The sequence below is a fragment of the Lepisosteus oculatus genome, chromosome 24 (assembly GCF_040954835.1).
Source record: "Lepisosteus oculatus isolate fLepOcu1 chromosome 24, fLepOcu1.hap2, whole genome shotgun sequence".
Taxonomy (NCBI): domain Eukaryota; kingdom Metazoa; phylum Chordata; class Actinopteri; order Semionotiformes; family Lepisosteidae; genus Lepisosteus; species Lepisosteus oculatus.
Genome location: NC_090719.1, coordinates 14,810,460 through 14,832,922, shown reverse-complemented (window position 1 = coordinate 14,832,922; position 22,463 = coordinate 14,810,460). Strand labels below are relative to the sequence as shown.

At 48.8% G+C, this 22,463-nt stretch overlaps 1 protein-coding gene across 3 annotated transcripts in view; it reads left to right on the top strand.

Annotated features, from left to right (window-relative positions):
• ddx31 (DEAD (Asp-Glu-Ala-Asp) box polypeptide 31) overlaps positions 1 to 16,971 on the top strand; it is a 34,541-nt gene extending 17,570 nt beyond the window's left edge. For all 3 annotated transcript variants that reach the window (XM_069183463.1, XM_069183464.1, XM_069183462.1), the window contains exons 18-22: positions 1,354 to 1,435; positions 3,855 to 3,966; positions 5,811 to 5,991; positions 14,415 to 14,588; positions 16,127 to 16,971. In XM_069183463.1, coding sequence (XP_069039564.1) covers positions 1,354 to 1,435; positions 3,855 to 3,966; positions 5,811 to 5,991; positions 14,415 to 14,562 — 523 coding nt within the window. In that variant the 3' untranslated portion in view covers positions 14,563 to 14,588; positions 16,127 to 16,971. The remainder of the gene's footprint in view (positions 1 to 1,353; positions 1,436 to 3,854; positions 3,967 to 5,810; positions 5,992 to 14,414; positions 14,589 to 16,126) is intronic.
• Positions 16,972 to 22,463: the final 5,492 nt, after the last annotated feature.

The following is a 22,463-nucleotide window of genomic DNA, read 5'->3' as shown; positions in this document are numbered from 1 at the left end:
TGATTCAGCTCAGAAATCTTAATATCATGCCATTTTATTTATTCATCCCTTTCCTCGCACCCGGGCCGCGCCTGTGTGCATGTGAGCGGCCGGCTCGGGTGCCAAAGGAGTCCAGTCGGGACCGGTCCTGGGCGGCTCGCCGCCCGTTGCCATGGCGATCGACTAACCGGGGGGGGTCCGGTGGGCGGGGGGGGCGCAGAAGCAGGAGGCGGCAGCTGAAACCCCCCTGCCCGCGACTCGGGGGCCGGGGGGCGCCTGGCGGCGGGGGAAGGGGCTCCACCGGTACCCCCCCAGCCGAACCGGACCCGCTGGCGCCTCCCACACTGGGGGCCCGGTTCAGAGCCCCGGCGCAGACGCCCGCGGAGCTGCTCGCTAGTCCTCTGCGCTCGTTTTGGAAGGTGATCCGCTCGCCGGGCCTCCGTTCCAAGGCGCACGGTGTGCCAGGCATCGCATCAACCAGGGCTGATGAATTACTGGGGATATTCGGGGAGGCAGCCATCGCGGAGCAGCAGCGAGTGCCGTCATGGCGAATTGCCGTCTGCCTTCATGAAGGGGAAATCATAGAGACAGTGCTGACAACTTAATTTAGCACCAGAGCCGGGGGGCGTCGCGTGACTGCGCTCTGTATAATTGATAACGCCGCCATTGCTGCCGTTGAGGGCCGGCGACCCTCCGGAGGGGAGGGCCAGGTCCCGGACCTCTGATCCCTCCTTCCCTGCCCTCCCTGTCGCCGCTGCTGCTGTGTGCGCGCCCCCGCTCCTGTTGGATGTCTTTAAAACTCAAGACAGCCCTTCCTGCAGCGCACGTCTAGAGCTGCGTGAGCCGGCCCCCCGTTCTCTGGAGTGTGGGTGTCGGGCGCGACCGGACTCGAGAGCGCTCGCAGGTAGAAGTTCACTGCAAGCACAGAAACCGCAGACGGAGCCGAGCCGCACGTCAGGAGTCCCTGGGTTATCGCGTCGCGGGGGTCTGCTCCCCACCTCTCCGTGATACCCCGCGGCCGGTCGGAGGAAAGGGTTTCCGCAGCGCGGGCCTCTCGCCGAGAGGGCGCTTGTGCCGGCCGTCTGTGACGCCGGCCCGGTTTCCCCTTGAGGTTAAAACGGGCATCTGTGAGGAGAGAGAGCCGTCGCAGGACGTCTCCGGCACGTCTCGCCACATGCTGAGCGCGTGTTGCGGCGGTGGGCTTGGCGGTTAGTCAGCTCGGTGTCTGGTTTCGTCTCGGAGCAGCAGCACACAGTGTTCCCAGCAAGTTACCCTCATGCATTTGGATACACAGTGCGACTGTAAAGCCCCCTAAGCTAAGTCCACTTTTTGGATCCGTTTATATTAAGCAGGTCCGCTGGTCGTGTCTTTCAGCATGTCGGAGATGAAGATGGAAGATATTTTGGCTAACCTCATGCTGGACGACCGCTTCGCGGGCAGAGGTAAATGGGACAAGGTAAGGGCCAGGAGATTCTGAAGAGGCCAGAATGCACAAACCAAACAAGATCCCCGGGGGGGGGCCTCTTGACAGAGCAGACGCACGGCTCGCAGACGCACGAGCCTCGGACATTTTGCGTTGCCCTGCTCTTTTCACTCACTGTCCCGTCTTTATGCCGGTAGACAATTCCGAGCCCGACTTCCACTGAGATTTTAGGCATTTTGTTTCAAGGTGACGAGTTAATTCTGTTCTGCCGGACGGGACGTGGCCTATCAGTATGGGTGTGACTTGAGGGAGGGGTGACATTGCCGATACCCCTGACAATCCTGGCAGTCAGCTCTGACGGCTGAGTGATGGAGCAGCTATTGCAGCTCTTCCTGTTGATAGCTCACATATAGGGTTGCTGTGCTCGAGGTGCCTCCAGATTCTGCTCACTGTGATTTAAAGCTCACTTATCGACGGGCCCAACCCGAAGTAACCCGGATTGATAATAACATAAGAACCCGCTTACGGGGGCTTTGAGTGAACTGGGCGTGTGTGTTGTAGCCCCTCGCTGGCGAAGACCCTCGCCCTGCTGAATGTCTGGTGTCCCCTTCCGCCCCAGCGTTCCCGTCTCCTTCCTCTTTGTCCCGTTCCACGTGTGCCCGGTGTGGAGTTCGTGGGATTTTGTTGTTTTGAAGTCTATCGCGTGAATTAGACCATTGGGCACAAGGCGTTGTTTTGGGGTTTTTGTACACCCCTGTCCTGCGGCTGCGGGTTCGAAGACTAACCGAGGCTGCTTCGGCGGTCGCCCAAGACGTACGTCGGAGGGGCCCAGCGCTCTTGATCTGTGCTTAAGGCCTCCCAATAACAGCAGTAATCCCCCCCTTTTTCTCTCAGCAGTGAGCACACAGTCCAGAAAACCCCCCCAAGTGAAGCCCTCGACACTGTCGCTGAGCCTTAATCCTGCTTTAATTTCCTTTTCGAACCCGCGCCGGGAGCTGTCTCTAATTCCTTACACTTATTATATTGGAGCTGAGACGTGGATGTGCCCGAGTGTGGGGGGAGCTGGGAGGGGCTCTGTGTGAAAGTCAGAGGTGAAGGGTGTACAATTTGCATCTAGGACAGCACCGCCTGCTCTCTGTTTAGTTCATACTGGACTGGGATTTCTGACTTTTTAGAAAAAAGGGATAGATATCTTTATACGTACGTTATTTTTCCATATATATTTGAATACAGTGTCCGTATATATGTTCGTGTGTATGTATCATATTAAGTCTTAGTCACTCCTGTTCAATCCTGCATTGACAGACCTAATACCTTCTCATTCATTTTAAACAGTTTTTCCCCCTTTAAAGCGGGTTTCTTTATTAAAGTTAGTGCTCTGCCAATACACCGGAGGTAACGGCAGAGTTCAGAATTCATTTTGCACTCATATTAAAAAAGAGAAAATAAAGTGATGCGGGGAATTTATACATTTTCATCTACATGTTAAAATTGTGAAAGGATTTAAATAACGCGCACAACTTGTATGTGTTTGTAAAGGGTGAGCGAGATTTAAAAAAGAACAATAGATCCAGCTCTCTGGAAAGATGCAGTTCTACAATATTAATATCGGCGTATGGTCAAGGTTGCTACGCCTGAGTTTTTCTTTGATCACTTAATAAAGGTAAGGATTATAACATGCACTTCAGATTCAAAATATGTTTAAGTTGTGTATCGCACGACAGATTTATTTACCACTCTCTTTGCTCTGCCTGTGGTCTACACATGGGTTTCATCAGATTACATCATTAGTGTTAATTAAACTTGTTCCCAAGGTGTTGCCACTTAATACGTCAGATGCAGAAAAAATTATGTTCATTTTCATGCCATCTGTGACGTCCGTGTATTTGTTGTCATGTTAAAAGAGTTTGTAAAAAAAAAAAATATGCAGAAAAAAACATCGATCAGGAATCGCTACACTGAGGATATACTCTGTTTTCTGCAAGGTGCTTAATGACACAAACACGTGCTGCTCCTCGGTAGCCCGTCCAGTGGATCGGCGAGCCCTGGTGCTTGATCAGGGTGAGATGCAGCCTCAGCAGGTGTCCAGGCACTGCTGCAGTGGGGGTGTGAAAAGAGATGAGGCAGGGCAGGCTGTAATTGTTCAGGCACGCAGTGGCCTTTTCTGGGAGAGAAAGCCCTGTTTTTTTCTCCTCTTTATTTTCAGTAATATTGAAGGGATTAACCCAGTTGGCCCCTTGGTGGTTACTGTTTCATTTTATTCTTATTAAAATCTTAAGAACCTGCTTTATTATTCCACTCCGAACCCGCCTCAATAATTTGGTCTTCCGCGCCGGCGTGGGCACATTGGGCGTGGGGCGCTTGTGAGCAGCTGCTCGTCCGCTCGTGTGTCTGTGGTTGGGTTTTTTTTTGGAATGCGCTATTTTTCTTCTCTCTGTTGTTTTCCCTGCAGAAGTCTCCGGCGGCCCTGCAGCAGCAGGTCCGGGTGCGAGCCACGGTGCTGCAGTCGGCGCTCGAGAGCGCCGTTCACTCGAGCGCGGAGAGCACCCAGGCCGCCAAGAAAGGTCAGTGCTCCGCGCCGGGGCGTGGAGAGGGCGCGGCGGCCCAGAGCCCCTGGCTGCACTCTTGTGAACGTGAAGAGCACCCCTAGCATGCTGGCAGGTGGCAGTACGAGTCCGGGTGGGGGGGACCGGACTCCAGTGCAACGGGGAAAGGGCCGTGATCTGGGACTTAAATCCTGCAGAAGTGCTTATTTCCCTTCAATGTCGGAAAATGGTATCAGCCCTCTCCCTCAAGAAAAACAGTCTTCTACTGAGTTAGTCTCGAAAGAAGGCATCTTTCTTCACAGGAGCCCCTCATTGAGCCTTTTAGGAAACTCAGCTACGCGAGAGAAAGCCCAAGCAGTTATTTTGTGCTAACAGTAATGACGTAGAAACTTCATGCAAACTCAGCTCACTAATATTGCGGCTGATATCTTTGACTTGTATTAACCTTTATTGGGTTTGAGGGGTGAGAGCCGTTCTGCAGTGCTTTTCAGGATGTTGGCATGTGCCGAAATGACAGCATTCGTATGAAAAGCGGACCTGGCATTTGGGACCCACGGCCGGCCAAATTCTGCCTTCGCAGGTTGAATCTGCTTACATTGGAATTTGTAATGTTTTTAATATTGAAGTCTAGGTTGCCTTTGAAATCATTAAGCAGTTACGACAGCCGTTGCAGACACTTCAACCAATGTATTGTCTGGGCCCCCCTTGAGTCCTGTTAATGTACCACTGGCCCCCCAGTCATGCCAGCTGTACTGGCAGAGGCCAGACCAGTAATACAGTTGCTGGCAGTGCTGGCTAGGCCATGTCTGAGTGGCTGCTGTCTCTTTAACGCTTTGCTGCCTGGCTGTGTTGTGCAGGAGAAGGGGGATACAGTGGAGCCATTATCCTCTCCATGCAGCTCATTGATCTGAAATGAATGCGCTCTTTTCCCGGCAAACAGAGACTTAACCAAATCCCCCGCCACGCTACCTGGTCCGCCCGTGAAAATGACTCTTTTTATTACAGTTCATAAACGCTCGCTCCCTCGGCGCTCCCGGGAAATTTCACATAAACTTTGATCAAACAGATATTAGCCTCCCAGTTTTAACTGTCTATCTCCGTGCATGAAAATAGCTCGCTCAATCATAGCCTGGGAAAATAGAGCCCAGGCTTCTGCAAAAACAGAGTAAATAGCAAGGCGGTGATGGATATATCAAGCAATTATTGACCAGAAAGCCAAGGGAGTATGTTTCATATAACAACAATGAGTCAGTTTTTAAAGGGGGATATATACTTTGTCAGTCAACCCTGTGGCTCACGGTTAGGAATGAGAACTTAAGATCAGAGGATGACAGATTAAACCTAGATGCCAAATAGAAATGTCAAGAAAATCTAAAGTGTACGAATGAATTCCTACCTGTTCTTGAACAGGAACTACAAGCACCTCTCAAGGTGATGTATCGCCAAGCTGTAAAAGATTAAATGCACACTTTTAATGCAGTGGCATTAGAGTGTTTCCCCATTATTTCAGGCGCTGGTGTGGCTCCAAAGTTAGTGTTCACCTGTGATAAAATAGTACATAGCAATGCCACTGCAGAGCTAGAGGACAAATACAGCAATGTTCAGAAAGGCCTTTTGCTCCTGTGCCAGGTTTGCTCCAGTTTTCATGGCCCCAGATACTGTCCATTCCAGCTGTCAGTGGATTCTTCTTTCGCTCTCCTGTATTTTAGATGGGCGTCTGGGTCAGTTAAGGGCTTGTTTCTGCTCTGGCGCAGGAGGCTTTGAATGCCAGGCCTGAAGCTGTAGCTTGTTGGAATGTGCAATGGGGGGGTAGATGTTGTCTGCCGGAGGTTAACGGACCGCCTGCGTTTGCGTCTGCGCAGCTCTGCAGTCCTTCCTGCGGGCCTACACCACGTACCCCGCCGGCCTCAAACACGTCTTCCACATCCGGACCCTCCACCTGGGCCACACCGCCAAGAGCTTCGGTCTCAGGGACGCGCCCCGGGGCCTGGGCTCGGGGCTGGGCGCCGGCCCCCGCGACAGGACCAGGAAGCCCCCCAGGAGGTGAGAACTGGGAGCCAGACTGGGGCCGGGGTACAGCGCAGAGACATCGGGACTGGGGGGACAGGGAGGTCAGGGATCTGTCTCATCAAGTGCCTAATCTGCGAAAAGCATTTTTGTGGTTCTGCAAGAACTTGTAGTGAGGTTCCAGATAATCAGACCAGTGGATCAGTGTTTTTTAGGTTTATAATCCAATTTATAACATTCTCAAAGGACAATCCGGCGTAAATATATCATACTGATTGGTACTGTATCAAATGGAATTTATTGTGCTTTGCATTAAATAAGCTTAAGTAATGTATACAGTATTGTTTAGGTAATACTGTGCTTTAAACTTGTATCCACAGTAGTCTATTTGTGCATTTTAAGTTGACCTTGCTTGGTTTCTAACATTTTTCTGCAGTAAACAAATGGAAACACTAAAACACACGTGCACAACCCCCAAAAACACACTGTTACGAAAAGAGTGTGCAAAAATAAGCTACCGTATTATTATTATTATTATTATTATTATGATTATTACCGTCAGGTGTTTGTAAGCGCCGGTCTGCTGCACAGCTCTGAGAGATGTGGTGAAGCACCGCTGAGGAGCAGCCAGAGGAGTGTGTCTTAGGGAAGCTGGCAGCCTGTTTAAAACTCGCATTGGCTGAAGAACACGATATGATGATGATGGATGAAAAGGAAATAGAAAAATACATTTCTCAGCTGGTGGGAGGGGGGGGAAAGCCTGTTTATTTTGAAATAAACCCCATTTTAAAATAACCCCCCCCCCCAACCGGCCCCATTCCCAGCGGACGTGCTTTACAGTGGCTGCTTTATCTGTGGCAGTGTGTCTTCCGGGCCCCCGCGGAGTGGCGCCCCCTGCGGGCTGGGCGGGGGGCAGGACATAGTTGGGCTTGGGGTGAACTGGGCTAGGCGGGGCTGAGCCGGGCTGGGGGCGGGGCTGGCTGGGCTAGGCGGGGCTGAGCCGGGCTGGGGGCGGGGCTGAGCCGGGCTGGGGGCGTGGCTGAGCCGGGCTGGGGGCGGGGCTGGGCTGCCCAGTGTGCAGTGGCCCGTCAGGCTGAAGCAGTCTCGGGGCTGTAACCGGAGAGGCTGCGCGACAAAGATGAGCCTGACAGCTGCGCGGTTACCGGAGAGCCCCTCTTGTTTCTGCACTTTTGTTCCTCCTTGAATATCCACCATCCCTGTGTGGAAGGAGGCGCTTCCATTAGAGTTTACAGCTCCGGCGTCCTGCGCTCCTGGCCTTGCGGGGGTCGGATTAGGTTAGTGCATTATGGGCGTGCTGCCATAAACTGTGTCATGTACAGTATATAAGGGCGCCCTGACGGTGCTCGGTCTTGTCCTGCCTTCCTGGGTGGTAGCTTCTGCACATTTCCCTGTTACCCATCCGCCTGCAGGGCTTTGCTGTCTCCCCTTGAACCTTTCTCCCTGCTCCCCGTCATTAATCCACCTCGAGAGTTCGAGCTGTACGCGCGTTGTCGCCCTGCCCGTGGGTCCCTCTTAAGAGATAATTGCACAGTGGGTTGAAATCAGATCTAAATTCTTAACACCTCCTTTCCTAAAGGATTTATCGGGGGGGGGACCTAGGCGAGCGCTGGTGTGAGGGGAGCAGGACTGGGGGTGCCGGGGGTCTGCGGGCCTGGCCCTGGGGTGCACCGGTGTGGGCGCAGGCTTGGCAGCGCGAGCAAGCCAGGGAGCCGGCCTTGGTGCGAGATCAAAGAGCCGCGGGCCAGAGAGGACCGCTCCAGCCAGCTTGGTCCCCTGTCGCAATGCTAATGCTCCACGTCTGGCAGGCTCTCCGGTGAGCCTTCCCTGTCTTGGCAGCTGAGAAGGTTTGAGTTGTGTGCTTTGTTTTTGTTTTTTTTTGCGTGTGTGTCTGTGCAAGTGACTTTTTTTTTTAATGAGGATGGGCTCCAAGTGTTGGCAGACCAGTAACACCCCCCCAGTTTCTTAACTCTAGTTTCTCACATTCAAAGACGGGGGCTTATCTGGCAACCCCAGCACGAATTGCTGTGGCATTGAATTTTTTTTTTACATTTTGAAAGTTTTTTTTTTCGAAAAAGCATCCCTTAACATTCAAACTGGTATCACAGAGTGAAGGACAAGATCTAAGTGGTCATTCTAGGGTTCGCCGGCTGGTAGGTTGTACAAGAGACCTCTCAGGCTCAGAAGCCTGTTACTGTCCAGTGCTTCAGATTTTGAATCAGGGCTTGGAAAAGCAGAAGAGGATATGGGGGAAGGGGATTTCTCGACGGGAAAGCATGGATCTGTAGCTGGAAAGAAAGGCGGTGGGGCTTTTTTCTTCTCCGTCTTTGCAGTGTGCCACTGCTGGCTCAAGAGATTTCCTGATGTAATCTGCCTTCGGTCACATGCCGGAGGCTGGGAGGATGTGATGCCCAGAGCAGCACGCGGTTTCGCTGGCTGGCACAGACTCGCTCAGACCTCCCACTGCTGGGCGTTCTTGGCTGAGACCTGCACAGACTTCAGTCGCTAACCTTACGATGTCTATATGTAAGGTCACAGCAAATAGCAGTCACACCCCCTGCCTCATGCACAGTAATTCAATCTCAGCGAATGTTCTGATTCACAAATGCTGAACCAAACACAGGGTTTCGTTTTGCAGTGCATTTTTCAAGGGAAAGATTGGTTACGACGATTTAATAGTGAAGTAGTTTAATCCCCCAATTTTTTTTTTTTCGGTCTTGTGGTCAAAAATGTTTGTTTTTTTTCCCCGCGGAGCGAGGAAGAGGAGTCTGGTGGCGTTATTTTCGAAAGGACAGTGAAGCTAGCCTCATTTGTGGAAAATGAATTCGCTATTTTGCTTTTCAGTCTAAAGATCTACACGCCGTTCAGTAAATCTGTGGACGAATACATGAGTATCACAATTTACAACCAATACACATAAAATATAGATACACAATACAAAGATTTGTAATACTAAGAGCATGTGAATAAAAAATGACCCTTCCAAGTTCTCTTTAACTCGGTGTGTGATGTGTGTAAAATCGTAAACTTAATCATATTATCTTACTAGCTGATTGAGATAATAGATCATGGATAATATCAGCACTGAAATGTAAAACTGCATATTTCTGTTTCTGTTAAAACTTCAACATGTGAGATTCCATATATATATATATTCCATGTATCAGTTTCTTAAGAGATCCCTCAGAGATGCGACTAGGTAGCTGGTTCCACACTCCTACAGTCCTCTGTGTCAGGAAGTGTCTCCTGTTTTGCATGCCCCTTAACTTAATTTCCCTTTGTGTCATTATGTTCTTGTGTTACTGCTGATGTTGGATAAGGCCTTTGATTTGATCAGTGTCTTTCAGGATTTTGAATACCCGAATCACATCTTCCCATCATTATCTCTGTCTCAGGCTAAAAGGATCCAGTTCCCTTTGTCTACCCAAACACAACCTCCCCATCAGACCAGGATACGGGCTGGTTGTTCTCTGTTTGTGTTGCCTCTAGAGCAGGAATGTTTTTCTTGTAGTGTGGTGACCAGATCACAATATTACAAGTTAGCTCTGACTAATGCATTGTGTAGTTTTTCCATGACTTTCTGTAAATTTTAGTGGTGTATCAGAACATTTTGTTGGCATTTTTGATTGCCTCCCCACCCTGTCTAGCTGAAGAGTAGAAACAAACTGCTTCGCTTCTTCTGTATCAGTGCTACCTGTTTAATTTTCAGTGCTTCCTGCACATAATACCTTGCTTTGTCCTTCTCAGAAGTTGCCAGGAGATGACCCAGTCCTGAATTTGTCCATGTTCTCTTGAATTGCTTTTGCTGTTGTGGTGCTATTTGCAGCTCTTCCTTTTTTGTATTTTCTGCAAATCTGACCATTGTACCAGCTATATACAGTGTTGAGATCATTGACATCAATGAAAAGGAGCATTGGTCCTAAAACTGACCCTTGAGGTACCCCAATAATATCCTCACTCCAGTCTCCTCTGCCGAGTGCTTTCAAATCAGTCCTATACCCATGTGAACACATTTCTTTGAACATAAGAAAGACTGCAGACAGGAAGAGGCTTTTTGGTCAGTCTGGCCTGTTTGGTAGTTAGAAGCTAATTGATCTGATGCCAGGGTTTAGAGATGGGAATCCTAGATCATTAAGAACTATATTTCACACCAATCCTTACCCTCTAAAGTTGTCTGAAGCAGTCTTCTGTTGCCCATAGAAATATATAGTTAACGTTCGACATGTAATGTGTGGACTGTAGTTCGGGTGATGTGTTTGGCTGAAGTTCACCACCTTTTAGCACTGCGCCCTTGGATCCGCTGAAATCGTGGCGATCAGAGTGGGATTGTCTTTTCACCTGCGGCGTGTCGTCATGTCCCTCGAGCCCGCGTGCAAAGTCATCAGTGAGAACCTCAGTCAACCCTCTTCTCCCTTTATGTAACAGACCCCACCTGCATCCCCGAGGTCCTGCATTTCCTCCCTTCTGAACCCCCTTGTTACTGAGCGATTGAACAAAGCCCTGGCCACTCGTTCTGGCTCCGGTAGCTGCGTTATTCCTGCTGCTCCCGGTGTTGGAGCACAGGACAAAGGCCGCACTCGTCTGAGGCTGCAGGGCTGTGAGGGGTTAACTCCAGCAGCAGTGTTTGCAGGGATACAGGGATGCCGACTGCTTGCTAGTGTGGTTTCTCACAGTTAATGACCTGGGCAGCCCTGCTGGGGTTAATGAGTTAGAGCCTGTCGGCTTGGGTTCGGCTTGGGGTCTGCCGCAGCGTCGGCGGTCCGGGATGATTAGTGGTCATCTCGTGGCCCCCAGAGGGTCAGCGCGCAAGCCGCGGCCCGGCTGTCAGGCAGCGCTGCGGTCTGGCCGCTGGCGTGGCGCAGCCGCGGGGCCGGGGCCGGGGCGGGGCGGGCAGACGCCCCCACCTAATTAACGCGAGCGCTCCTCGGACCTGCTGTCGAGGGTGCCCGCGAGGGGGGTGACTGCAGGACAGGAGACGCTGAGGTGTGTAATTTCAGTCAATGGGATTTCAACAAGTGTAAAAGAAGCCTCCGTTTGGCTCGGCTGCCGTTCGTGAGCGGCCCTCACTGGTTCCCACTGCCCCCCGTCGCACTGAAGCTGCTGTAGTCGCTGTCCTTTTCACTTTCTGACCACCAGAGTGGTTACATTTACACTTACAGAAACGTGACATTGTACCATCAGCATCAATTTCCTGGAGGTGGCCCAGTTATTTTTATTAACTTGTTTAGGTTCTTATAGACTGCGTGCTTTGAACTGGGGGGTGCCAAACAAAGCAAGCGGTTTGGTCTTATCAGTCTGATTTTTTTCTTTTTAAACTGTCTTTGTTTTGGGAATTTTTCTGTCGGTCTCTGTTGAGCACTTGTGAGGAACCTGTATCTTACAGATGGAACAAAGCAGTGTGATCTCGTGAGCTCCGGTGACGGGCGGGGAAGGTTATTAAGCTGTCGTGGCGATTGGTGCCGCACTGAGCTAGTTCAGTCTTTCAGGTGAGGTGGTTGAGCTGTCCTGCCTCTGCCTGTTTCACCATCTCCTCCTGCCACGCGGCAGAACTCATCAGGCTCTCTTACGGTTGCCGCTTCAAGCAAAAGAGGGGGAAAAAAAAACCCTTTCCATGTTTTGCAAATCGCGATCTTTGGTTTTTTTTTCCTTTCCCTCCAGTGACATGTATTTCCTCTCATCCGAAGAGACAGTCTTACCGTTCCCTCGTCTGCAGCTTGTGTAAAGCACCGTTTGTGCGCCAGTTCAAGGAGGCTGAGTGCACGTTATTTGGACAAAGATTTGTTTTCCTCAATTAAGACACTTCCTTGCTTATGCAGTAATCCTGCCATGTCTGTGAGCTCGTTTTCTGGATTAGAGGGGATCATTTCCGTGGTACACAGGTACGCTTGTGTGCCTTTTTTTGAAAGGCATATGGGAACCTCGCGGAGACATCAGTGGTTTGCAGTCTTCAGAATCTACCTGGAAGCCGGAAAACACTCGCAGTAGTGGCAGTTGATTAAGACTTAAATAGGAGAGCACCATGCTAGAGGCCTGCGACAATACAGCCCCCCTCCGCAGGAAGTGTTTTTCTTACTTAGAAAAGTAAGCGTGTGGCAGAGGACTGATGGCAAAGTGCGTTAAAAAAGATGACTTCAACACCTTTTGCTGGTACTCATTAGAGAACCTTATGTTTCCAGTCACAAGAAACCTTGTCTCTGTTTCGCCCAGCGGTGCTGTGTTGTTCAGAATTGTGTGAAAACCTCATTATCAACCTGGGCGGCCTGTCTCTGCTCCGCCTCTCCTCACACTCATCCTTCCCCTTGAATCTCTCTCCATTGTGCTCAGTTTACAAGTGACATTTGGAAACGCAGAGCTGGCCTGATCACACACAGCTGCCTGGCTAGCTCTGGGGTCTCCAGGGGCAGGTGGGGGTCAAGGTAGGGGGCAGTGCTGTAGCAGTGAGTATTAAGTGACCCCTTCAAGCTCCCAGCTCACTGCAGTGTCTCTCGTTCAGCACCGCTGGGCTCGTGTGGGCTGTTCGGCAGTGTTGCTAAGAAATGTCATTGTGCCCTGATGAAAAAGACTCAATTCCACCCATCGAGCAGGACAACAGGAACGTCCCCGCGGGCCCGCCAGGGTGGAGTGAGGGCAACTTGAGAGACGAGATCTAGCCTTTCCGAGCAGGCAGTGAAGCATCTTCATTCTGCGGCTCAGTCTGAGCTCAAGAGCCTGTAACCTGGCTTGGAAAACGCAGCCTGTTACGATCGCACAAACCTACACCTGCAGGGTCCGTGGCGAAGCAGCGCCCCGTTCTGGTTTGTGTTGAACGTTCGGCTTGTGCCCAGCCGGCTGCGCCGGGCTGCAGGTTCCTCTGAAGGGGCCGGGGAGCACGGCGGGTTGCTGGGGCACCAGGGCTGGAGAACAGCGCGCCTGCACCTCCTGCCCCACAGGAGTGCTCACGCTGGTGCCCCGGAGGGGGAGGTGGGGGGGCTGAGCCCACTCCCCCCCGTCAGGTGAGACTTCATTACAGGTGTCTGCGGTGGCGGCCCCCTGCTGCGGCCGTCCTGACAGACACCTCCTAATGAGGTGGTTACAGAGCGAGCCCCCCGGCTTCAGCCACCATGGACACCGGCCTCCCTCGCCCCCCCCCGAACATACAGACCATGCAAGACCAGCCTCTGTACGGAGAGCATGGAAAACACAGGGCTGGCGTCTCCCGTGCATCCTGTCTTATTTATGAGCCCCCCTTCCCTTGTCTTCTGCCCTGAAACATCCGTTGGACTCCCAGCTGGGTCAGCGGGGTCACGCAAGGGGACGCAGGTGCCGGGAAGCTCCTGCCTCCTGCCTCCTTGCGTGTGCCGTGGTGGAAGTGCAGTGGGCTAGCCATTAAGTATAGAGCAGTGTCGAAGAAAATGCATGCTTTATTTTTTATTTATAAGTATCCCCCCCCCCCCCACACACACACACACACACCCACACAAGAAGGCTTCGCACTGATCGCGATTCACCCGGTGCACCTGGGTCGCCCCTGCAGCGTGGGAGGTACATGGGAGGGTCTTTCGCTCGGTCATCCAGCTCGGAGGACTGGATAACGGAGAAGCAGGCAGAGGCGAGAGGAGAGGATTCCCTGTGGCCAGCCAGCGTTAAAAAGCCCTGTCCGCCCCCCAGCAGGGGACAATGTCAGACAGGCCGGGAGCAATTACCTAATCAATACGTCCTGGTGCTGCCTGGGAGCCGGGCGGCCATGCTGTGGCAGGGGCAGGGGACTGTATCCCAGCCTCTCCCAGCCAACAGGGGCCCCCCGGAGCGGCGCGGAGTCACTGCAGTGACCGTCGGCACCTGCGGGTTGCCTGCAGAGGCTTGCCCTCGGGGACGGATGAGCGCAGAAGCCGAAGCTTCCTCTGGGCAGAGGCGGTGTGGGTCTCCATGACTCCCGGTCTCCAGGCAGACCGCAGCACCAGGACGTATTGATTAGGTAATTGCTCCCGGCCTGTCTGACATTGTCCCCCGCTGGGGGGGACATGGCTTTTTAATGCGGCCTGGCCAAAGGGAATCCTTTCACAAGACCCTCTTGTCTCCGCTTTGTTCTCTCCGTGATTCACCCCCCTCTCTCTCCTCGCCTGTGTTCTCTGTGAAGTCCTGTTGTCGTGGGAATTGGGCCCTTATTAGAAGGCAGCAGAACATGACCTTTTATAGAGAAGATGTAAAGTGTACTTTAACGCAGTGTTAAGCTCCTAGCAAAAGTTTCCTTGAACTCCACCCTAGTTCCACAAGGCCTGAATCCGTCTGGTGACGGAGGTCAGATTTATTCCCGGAATTCCTGGATCTGTCAGCAGGTTTAGCACATGTGACTGTGGCTGAAGTGGAGTTTGCAATCATCTCTTGTTCGTTTGCTCTGCGTGTTCAAGATCGAGGTTCTTGAGTGCGTGACTCTGTCCTGTCGAATGATCTGTGTATTCCAGAACCCCCCAGAAGCTGAGCGGTAAGGAGCGCATGGCGAACTTGCTCCGATCCGAGTACTCCAGCGGAATGGACACAGTGGATCCCAAGAAGAAGACAAAGATTCACAAAAAGGCCGGAAAACTGAGACTTCAGAATCAGCCGGCATAACCTAAGGACATCAGCCTTAACCTACTGTAGGTATTTTATTGCTACAGATTCACAAAATACCTTCCAGAACCATAGAGCAGAGCTGGGCTGTGGAAATGAGATCCTAAATATTCTGTGTAAGAGCAGTGTAGCATTCATAGGACTGGAACTCAGGATGTGCATTTTGTGAGAGTTAATTTATTCGTCAGACCAGACAAAGTATTTATCATCATTGCAAGCCTAATTAATTTTCATTGCTGTACTCCCAGACAAATGTAGCTGTGGCACAGTTAGCCATTCCTGTAGCTACAGTGTTACGTGTCATTTAGTAGATGTTTTTTTTCCCCACAGTGGAGTTTTTGCAGTGGGTTGCTTACCTGAAGGATACAACATTGACTAAACATTAGTGTTTTTTTTATTCCTGCAAAGACTCCAATTAGAGGCTGGTCATTAAATTGCACAAAAATACACAAATGCTTCTTTTTTATTTTATTTTCTACTGTAAAACAGACAAGGATGATAATTGAAGGTAAGTTGCTGGCCAGCTGCCAGAATAAATAATGTAATGATGGAGTGGCAGGATTCTTAATTGCTAAAATAACTGGGAATAATTGTAGCTCAGAAAACTGGTTTCTTTTTTGCAGTTTGCAAATTTTGCATCAGCATGGACTTTTGGTAAACTTACACTTGTTTAAAAAGTGACGAGGTCACGAGCAAAGTTCCATCACCTTACCCTGATGCATGTCCAGGGAAAAGAAAGAAATTAAAAACTGTTTTGTGTAAAACCTTGTCATCCGGAGATTAATAGAATGTGAAATGGACAGGCACATTGCATCTAAAGAACTCAGATTTTGCCTTGTAATTTTAATAAAGCGAGCATATCTACAGCCTACGTGATATGCATGCCGGTTCACGATGAATATGTAGATCTCTTCAGCTGGTGTCAGTACTTCCTGGGGCACAGGCAGTTATTTATGCTTCAAATAGTGGGTTGCAACATTACCTTGTGTTCCTGGTAAAATGTATCTGTGGCTGTACCAAATGCTTGCTTTTTTTCCTAAATCCAAGTGAAACTTGGACACAGAAATTAGAAAGAACAATTGTACCCCACAAGGAGGTGTGGCAAGCTCAGTGTACGCTACATTTAATGGAAGACATGTTCTTGCTGTGTCATGTCATGTAGCAACTGGATAAGGCAAAATATAATGACTAATATACAGTGCAGCTCATTACAAACTTCTTTTTAGTTTTTCCAAAACAAAATAACATGGAAGCCCCTCATGTTTCCAACCAAAGGACCCCTAAGAGTCGGATCTTTCTTTAGGATATACACTATTGATCTGAAATCATATGATTTTACAGACTATGTTCTCGGTGTTCGGTATTTGAGGTATAATTGGCAATATGAGTGAAAATTCAGTATAAATTAAAAACTGTTTTATTTTAATTTATGCAACAACAGTGAGTGATACAGCTCTACCGTTAGTCCAGCGGTTTGCACGTGGCACTGGCAGCAGCCTGAGAGCTTCTGGAGGAGCGGAGGAGCGTTGTATTCGTGTTATTCACGTTGACTGTTCTTTGGCAGACCTGGCAGAAGACGGCGAGTGAGGATACAGCTCTCTGAGATGTCGAGCTTCATGCAGGCTGACTGTTGTGTTGCTCAAGCCACTCAGTGGGTCAGCAGTGACGCGATGGTGTGGAGAGAAGTATCCTTTAGCAGAAGAGTCAGTGCGACCTTCCCGCGGTGATGCGTCGACAGTTCTTGAGCTAAAGGTTTTATTTTCCTGCAAGCCAACCCAGAAGCTGATTTTCCAGTATGACAGTGCAAGACCCCAAAGTGCTAAGTGGCACAACGCAGAAGAAGCAACAACGATGAGGTCTTGACAGCCTGCTTTTTCTCCTGGCCTGTGACCACTAAGGACTCCTCCGGGACTTATTGCCATCAACAAGAGCCAACTGAGCAACTTTCACCCACTGTCTGCAGCTGCACAGGGAGAGTGGCAGAACACGCCACAGCCGTCTACCCAGAGGCTGATCAGGTGCGGACGTCAGCACTGCCAGGATTGTGTTGATGAGCAGGAGGGAGGTCAAGCTGACTTTGTTTTCACGTGGACAGTGTCACACAGCTTGTACTGTAAACACATTCTGCTTCTTTAGTCTGTCTTCTGCCCAGTTTTCTGTATTTTGGGTTAAGATCTATCTAGAAGAATTGATTACATCCATTAGACCTGAATGTAGTGGCTTTGTAAATCTGTACATGTACAGAGTTTACTTGAAATAGGTTTGTGGCATTTCAACTTTATATTTGAAATATGTTTTGTAAGATTAATTTGTAGAGCATTTAAAAACGTTTTACTAGTTTTTAATATATTTTGTTGTATTTTCCATAATGCAAAAGCCTTAAGTAAAATAACTGAACATCAGAACACACTTCAGTTGTCAATCCCTTCCTTTACTCTTGCTTACAAAGTGATATACACTAGACAGAAAGAGAATATTCCTGCTGTACAGTAGGTTAGTTGAACTTACAGTCAATGTGTTTACACATGCACACTGCTCCTCTGTTGTGCCTTCTGCAATGTGTCGATAAAAAGGAAATTGTGGTCTCTGAGTCGGGACACAAGTATGAACGTTACTATATAGCCCTACAAGTCACAGCTGCCAGTGGAGATGGTGCACTGGATCAGAACCGAAGGAGAGAAAATGGGCACACAAGACCCAGCTCACGGGTTTGGAGGTACTGGAGCCAAGCCTGTCAGGGCAGAAACTGTGCACAGCACACAGCCGGCTGAGACCCACTGCTGTTCCGGTTTCTTTTAATGATGCAGGTAGGAGTCAGTTTCTTCTTGTTTTTTAGTAAATTCGGTCATCCTTGATGCGAAAGAAAATCACTGCGTTAAAGGGGAACCGCAGCACTATTTTTAATTTCGGGGTTAGAAAGAATCAGCATTGATGAGGGCATTTCGAACCACAATATAAGTAAAATGTGCACCGTAGCGTGTAAAACCTCTCATTTACATTACAAAATAAACCTCAGTTTCCAGGTCTGTGCAGGGCCATGTTCTGCGATTCAGAAGACGGCAACAAAACATCTGGTGACTTGAAGTGGCCCTGTGACATGGTAAACGAGCAGGCGTGTGAATACATCTCTTCTTTTACTCCAGTAGAAGTATTGCTCTTGACTTTGAGACGGTTTTGCCGACAAATGCTGCTTACTTGTTAACTCTGCGTGGAACATTTCTGAGGTGTAATGTCTGCTGCAAAACCTGCACTTAAGTCACTCGTGCGGCACATTACATCAGTCGTTACTGAGACTAGTGAGCAGGAAGGGCTGCATCACGTCGCAATTCCTGGACACGCTCGCTCTCGCCTGTACAGAGACCAGGGGTTTGCAGCAACATGGTGACTTATAGTACTTTCACAAAGGTCACGGTTTTTGTGCTTAATTAGAAAATAGTAGCATTTCGTCTATAACGTCAATATATTTATAAGCAATTTAATAACCTGTCTGAAAAATCGGGATGCTGTTACACTTTAGCCAAAGCTGACCTGTGGCATACTCTCCTTTTTCAATGGTACTGGGGAGAGAGATTAAGAATTTTGAGTCATGTACTGAACACGTTAGACCAGGCTCACTGTGATTCACTAATGGAAATACTGGATCTGTGCTTGGGCACGAACCTGAGGATGGTTTCACTCAGAAATGCCTCTGAGAGACCTGTTTGTAGTTACCTGGCACCTGGGACAGGGGGTTGTTTCAGTTTTCCAGCTGTGCTCTTTGGGCCTGTCCCAGAGTGCAATGCTGTGCCTCCAGTACTCACCCCTGACATGGGACAGTGAGCCCAGGCCCTCGTCACGGCTGCGACAGCCTGCTTCCACACTGAATTCATCCACTGGAGGTGTAGTGGAAGAAGTCTGAACTTAAACCAGACCTGGAGTTTACTTTAGAAGGGACATTTCATCTCTGTCCGTCACCTTCCCGATACTTTGCGGTATATCCATCGGAGTTTATTCCTAGCGCGAGCTGTGTGACACCTCGTCCTGGTTGAACACTCTGTCCTTTGTCATGCCCCCCCACCTCCCCCAGTCCTGCTCCCAAGATAAATCTCTGCTGGGAAATTCCTTCATTATCCCGCCCTGCGCTGCCTTATGTTGAGTGAGTTTCTGGTGCCAGGCAAGGCAGATGCGAGGCTGGGAAGGGTGACATGATTCTGCACGTCCTGCCACTGGCTGCTTTGATGGAGGCTGTCTCCTCACACCGGCTGTGAGGCGCAGACTGCTGGAGCAGCTGCATGAACCAGCATCTGGCTGATACCTTCAGCGACCTGACCCCCGATCTTAATCCTGCTAAAAACAGTCACCTGTGGGCACAACCCGTGAATAATTCCAGACGCGTCAGGGCTGCCCTCGAACCTGTGATCAGAGGTTTCACATCACCTTTTAACCTGTGACGAACAGAAGAAAAGACTGGCACCACGGCGAGACTGAAGGACATGATGCACAGGCGTTCAAATTTCTAGCATTTCCAGAGTTAAAGAACTCTCCTGTTGCAGGTGTGTTTCACGCATCCTGTTAGTCTCCGTTTCAAGCGCGTTATTTTTCTTCATTTCGCGAAAGGTTCATGTGACCAGTGAGTACGGCGCTTTGAAAAAAACAACTATTTAAAAGTCGTGAGACTTAGTGTTTTATTTTTTTTACCCTATCAGAAGTTGTAAAATAAATCACGATTTGCCGATTTAATGCCATTTTTCTCAGGGGCGCCTAAAAATTTGGACGTGATCCAAGGCGTACTTAGGCTGACTTTCACCAAAAAAATAAAAATCGGGTCTTTTTTAATTATACGAGATCAAAACACACCGCGTTCATGTCCTACCCCTACTGCCTGTGAATGAACATCCCCAAAATCTCACACAGATACACTCGCCCACACCACAATGCAAATTGCTCTTTGATTGACTCCTAATTTGATTTGAAGGCTGTTTTGTTTGGTTTTATTCTGAGTCAATGAGATTAATTTAAGTCACTGATCCTCTGGGTTTAAATCTCCCCATGTTGTGGTTTTGTTTGCCGGGAGCTCAGCGAGACTCTATCCGCACTTCATTAACCCTGAGCCGGGAACAATCTTCAGTAAGTGCCGGGGGATTTAACAGCGGCTTTTCACATGCAAAAATCTCCGCACCTTCCAACAAGAAAGGGGATCATCAGACTTAATCAGCTGCTGCGCATTTCGCAAGAATAACCCTTTTCATTAATATCAAGAGGCTATCATCATCTTCGTCTGAGTCTAAACCTAGAGCCTCGCCATACGTCCCAGCACGTCTAATTGCTCGATTTTTTAAAAAGAAAAACCTGAAATTTTAGCGGCCTTCCAACAAATCTTCCGGGGCAGGGATATTTAAATGTTGACGCGTATAGTTTACACCGATTCATATTTACGTGCAGGTAACTATTTTCGTCGACAGTCAGGTCTTATTCCCGACATCGTCCGGCCTGCGTTCGGGATTGTCATTCTGGGATGCCACGACGGGAATGCCGGCTAACTGCAGACGCGTTTTATTTTTATTTTAAGTCGCAAGCTCTTTGAAGACGACCCATAATTTCGCGTGGTGCCCCGGCTGGATCCTCGCTGTACCGGGGAGAGCGCACAGGCGCGAACACCAGGTGTTACGCGAAGGATGCGGCGTCAGGGTCAGGGTGATCATCTCCCATTTATCGACTTCCAATTAAAAGCCATTAAAGTCTTTTGTCTAACGTTAGAAACCCCCCCCCCGTCAGCCCGAACTCCCCGAGCCCCAGGTAGAAAGAGCAGATATTTCGGCGAGTTTAGCCAGGCCGGGCAGCGGAGGGAGGAGGCGAGTTCGCCCGCCCCGCTGACCAGCTGTCCCCTCCGCTGATCCGGGCCGCAGTCAGACTCGCTCGGTCACCAGCTGTTGGAGGCGCTTGGCGGAGACCAGACAGCCCGCACTCCTTTAAAAAAAAAAAGTGGAAACAATCCATTTCCAAATGGGATCATTTAGGGCACTTAAACAATTACACACTTAGAGAGATCCATTAATATTTCATCCGCTTATTGTTTATGGGAAAAAAAAATCGACACAATATAATTTCTGTTTTTAAAAGCGAAGCGTCGATGCCTGCCTTATTCACTAACTGAAGCGGCGTGTCGTTAGTTAAAACGCAATACCGCTGGCGCATTTAGAGCACCAGGTCGCAAATATACTATTACGGAGCGAAAATGTATGTACGTTCATTGATAGGCCGGGGGAGTTCACGTAACTATTCACTTCCGAGCTTCACAGGTTCGGATTAATTACACTGTCGTGTAAAGAGACTTAAATAATTTCAGCTGAAACCTGTAGAAAAAAAAAACCCAAGATTAACGAGTACTTTGTCATTTTAACTTAGTTTTTAAACAAAATATTGTATACATTTGTTTTTGCAACGTATGTTATTTTCTCAGTCAAGTCAACTTTGAGGTGGTGTTCAGCTTTTCTCCTGCCTTGAATCCCAAACAACAAATTCACACATAATAAACCAAGCTGAGACGCATCAAAGTGATCTTTTGTGCACCTGATTATGAAGTCAACGAGTTTTCTTCCCCAGAAACACAACGACGCAATGGTGATAGTAGCATTGCTAAAAATATCAGGTATGTTCGTCAAAATAATGTTTATAATATGATTAAACAAGCGAATTTCCACCGGTATTAATACCCAGCTGAGTAGTTTGACTTTTTAGAATCGAAATCATTATGCCTGCTTTCTGAAATTTGTGAAACACCGCATATTCCGATGTTTGCCTCAAAGCTTTCGGTAAACTTGCAAGCATTTTCATATAAATTATAAAATTTGAAAGGTTACTGGAATTTAATGTTTTCTTTCCTCTCAAAACCAGGCCCGCTTATTAACTTTTTTTTGTCTGACAAATTAAATGAACGCCACTAACCAAATAGTGCAGTAGGTGAAGGGAGTGTTTGACAGAACTATTAAAAATGATTTAAACATTTTCTGCTTCTAAAACAGATTCCGTGTTTCCTAATTCGATTATGCCGAGTTTTTTTAATTCCTGTTTATTATCTTAATTGCACACGGTACGGTGCTTGCTGAATATATTTCTCGGACAAAAAAAAAAGCTATCGCATTAGTTTAGCTTCCTAAAATATGATGTCGTCTTAAATTGTATTTTGTTTTGTTGAGGCAGAAGTTTCGGTTTATTCTAAACCCCTGTGCTCGTTAATTTCAGATTGTTACAATTACTGTTAAACTGGTGCTTGCTTGGTTGAACTCTTGTAACTCATTAAGTTGTCATTAAAACAATATATAGTAAGATCTATAAATACGTCTATATGTTTGGGGTTTAAATGATTCATTTCTGCGAAAAAATAGTATTTCTCTTCAATCAAAACCCCAGCGGAACACAATTTTGAGATTTAACCGATAATGGTGTTTCATTCTTTATATTAAGGAATTCTGGTGCTCGGATGATGCCTCGGCTTTATCCTGCATCGCCCATTGCGGTCCACTCTGAAGCGGACACAAAGTAGACGCTGTGGTTTAAGGGATAGAAAATGCTGTATATATTATTGATGTTGTTAAAGACGGGCAGCCGCCGGTGACAACAGACCTAACTCTTGTCACGTGGTAGCAGCGTTGTTCCAGCTCAGGAAAAGGTTTTTCCAGTCTTGAATTCTTGCCTTATATCACTCACGCACTTGGGTGCGACGCTGGCTTTTCCTGCTGTTCTCTTTACCCAATTCCTGTCCTTATTGCGGCAAGACTAAACTGAACTGGACGACGGAAGTCGGGTGAAAGTCACCTCGCAGCCGGTCGCGGCTGTGCTGAAATTACATGCGCGTTGAAGGCAGAGTTTTAAGGATAGAAAAAAAAAATCGTCCAGTGACAATACTGATATGAGACCCTGGA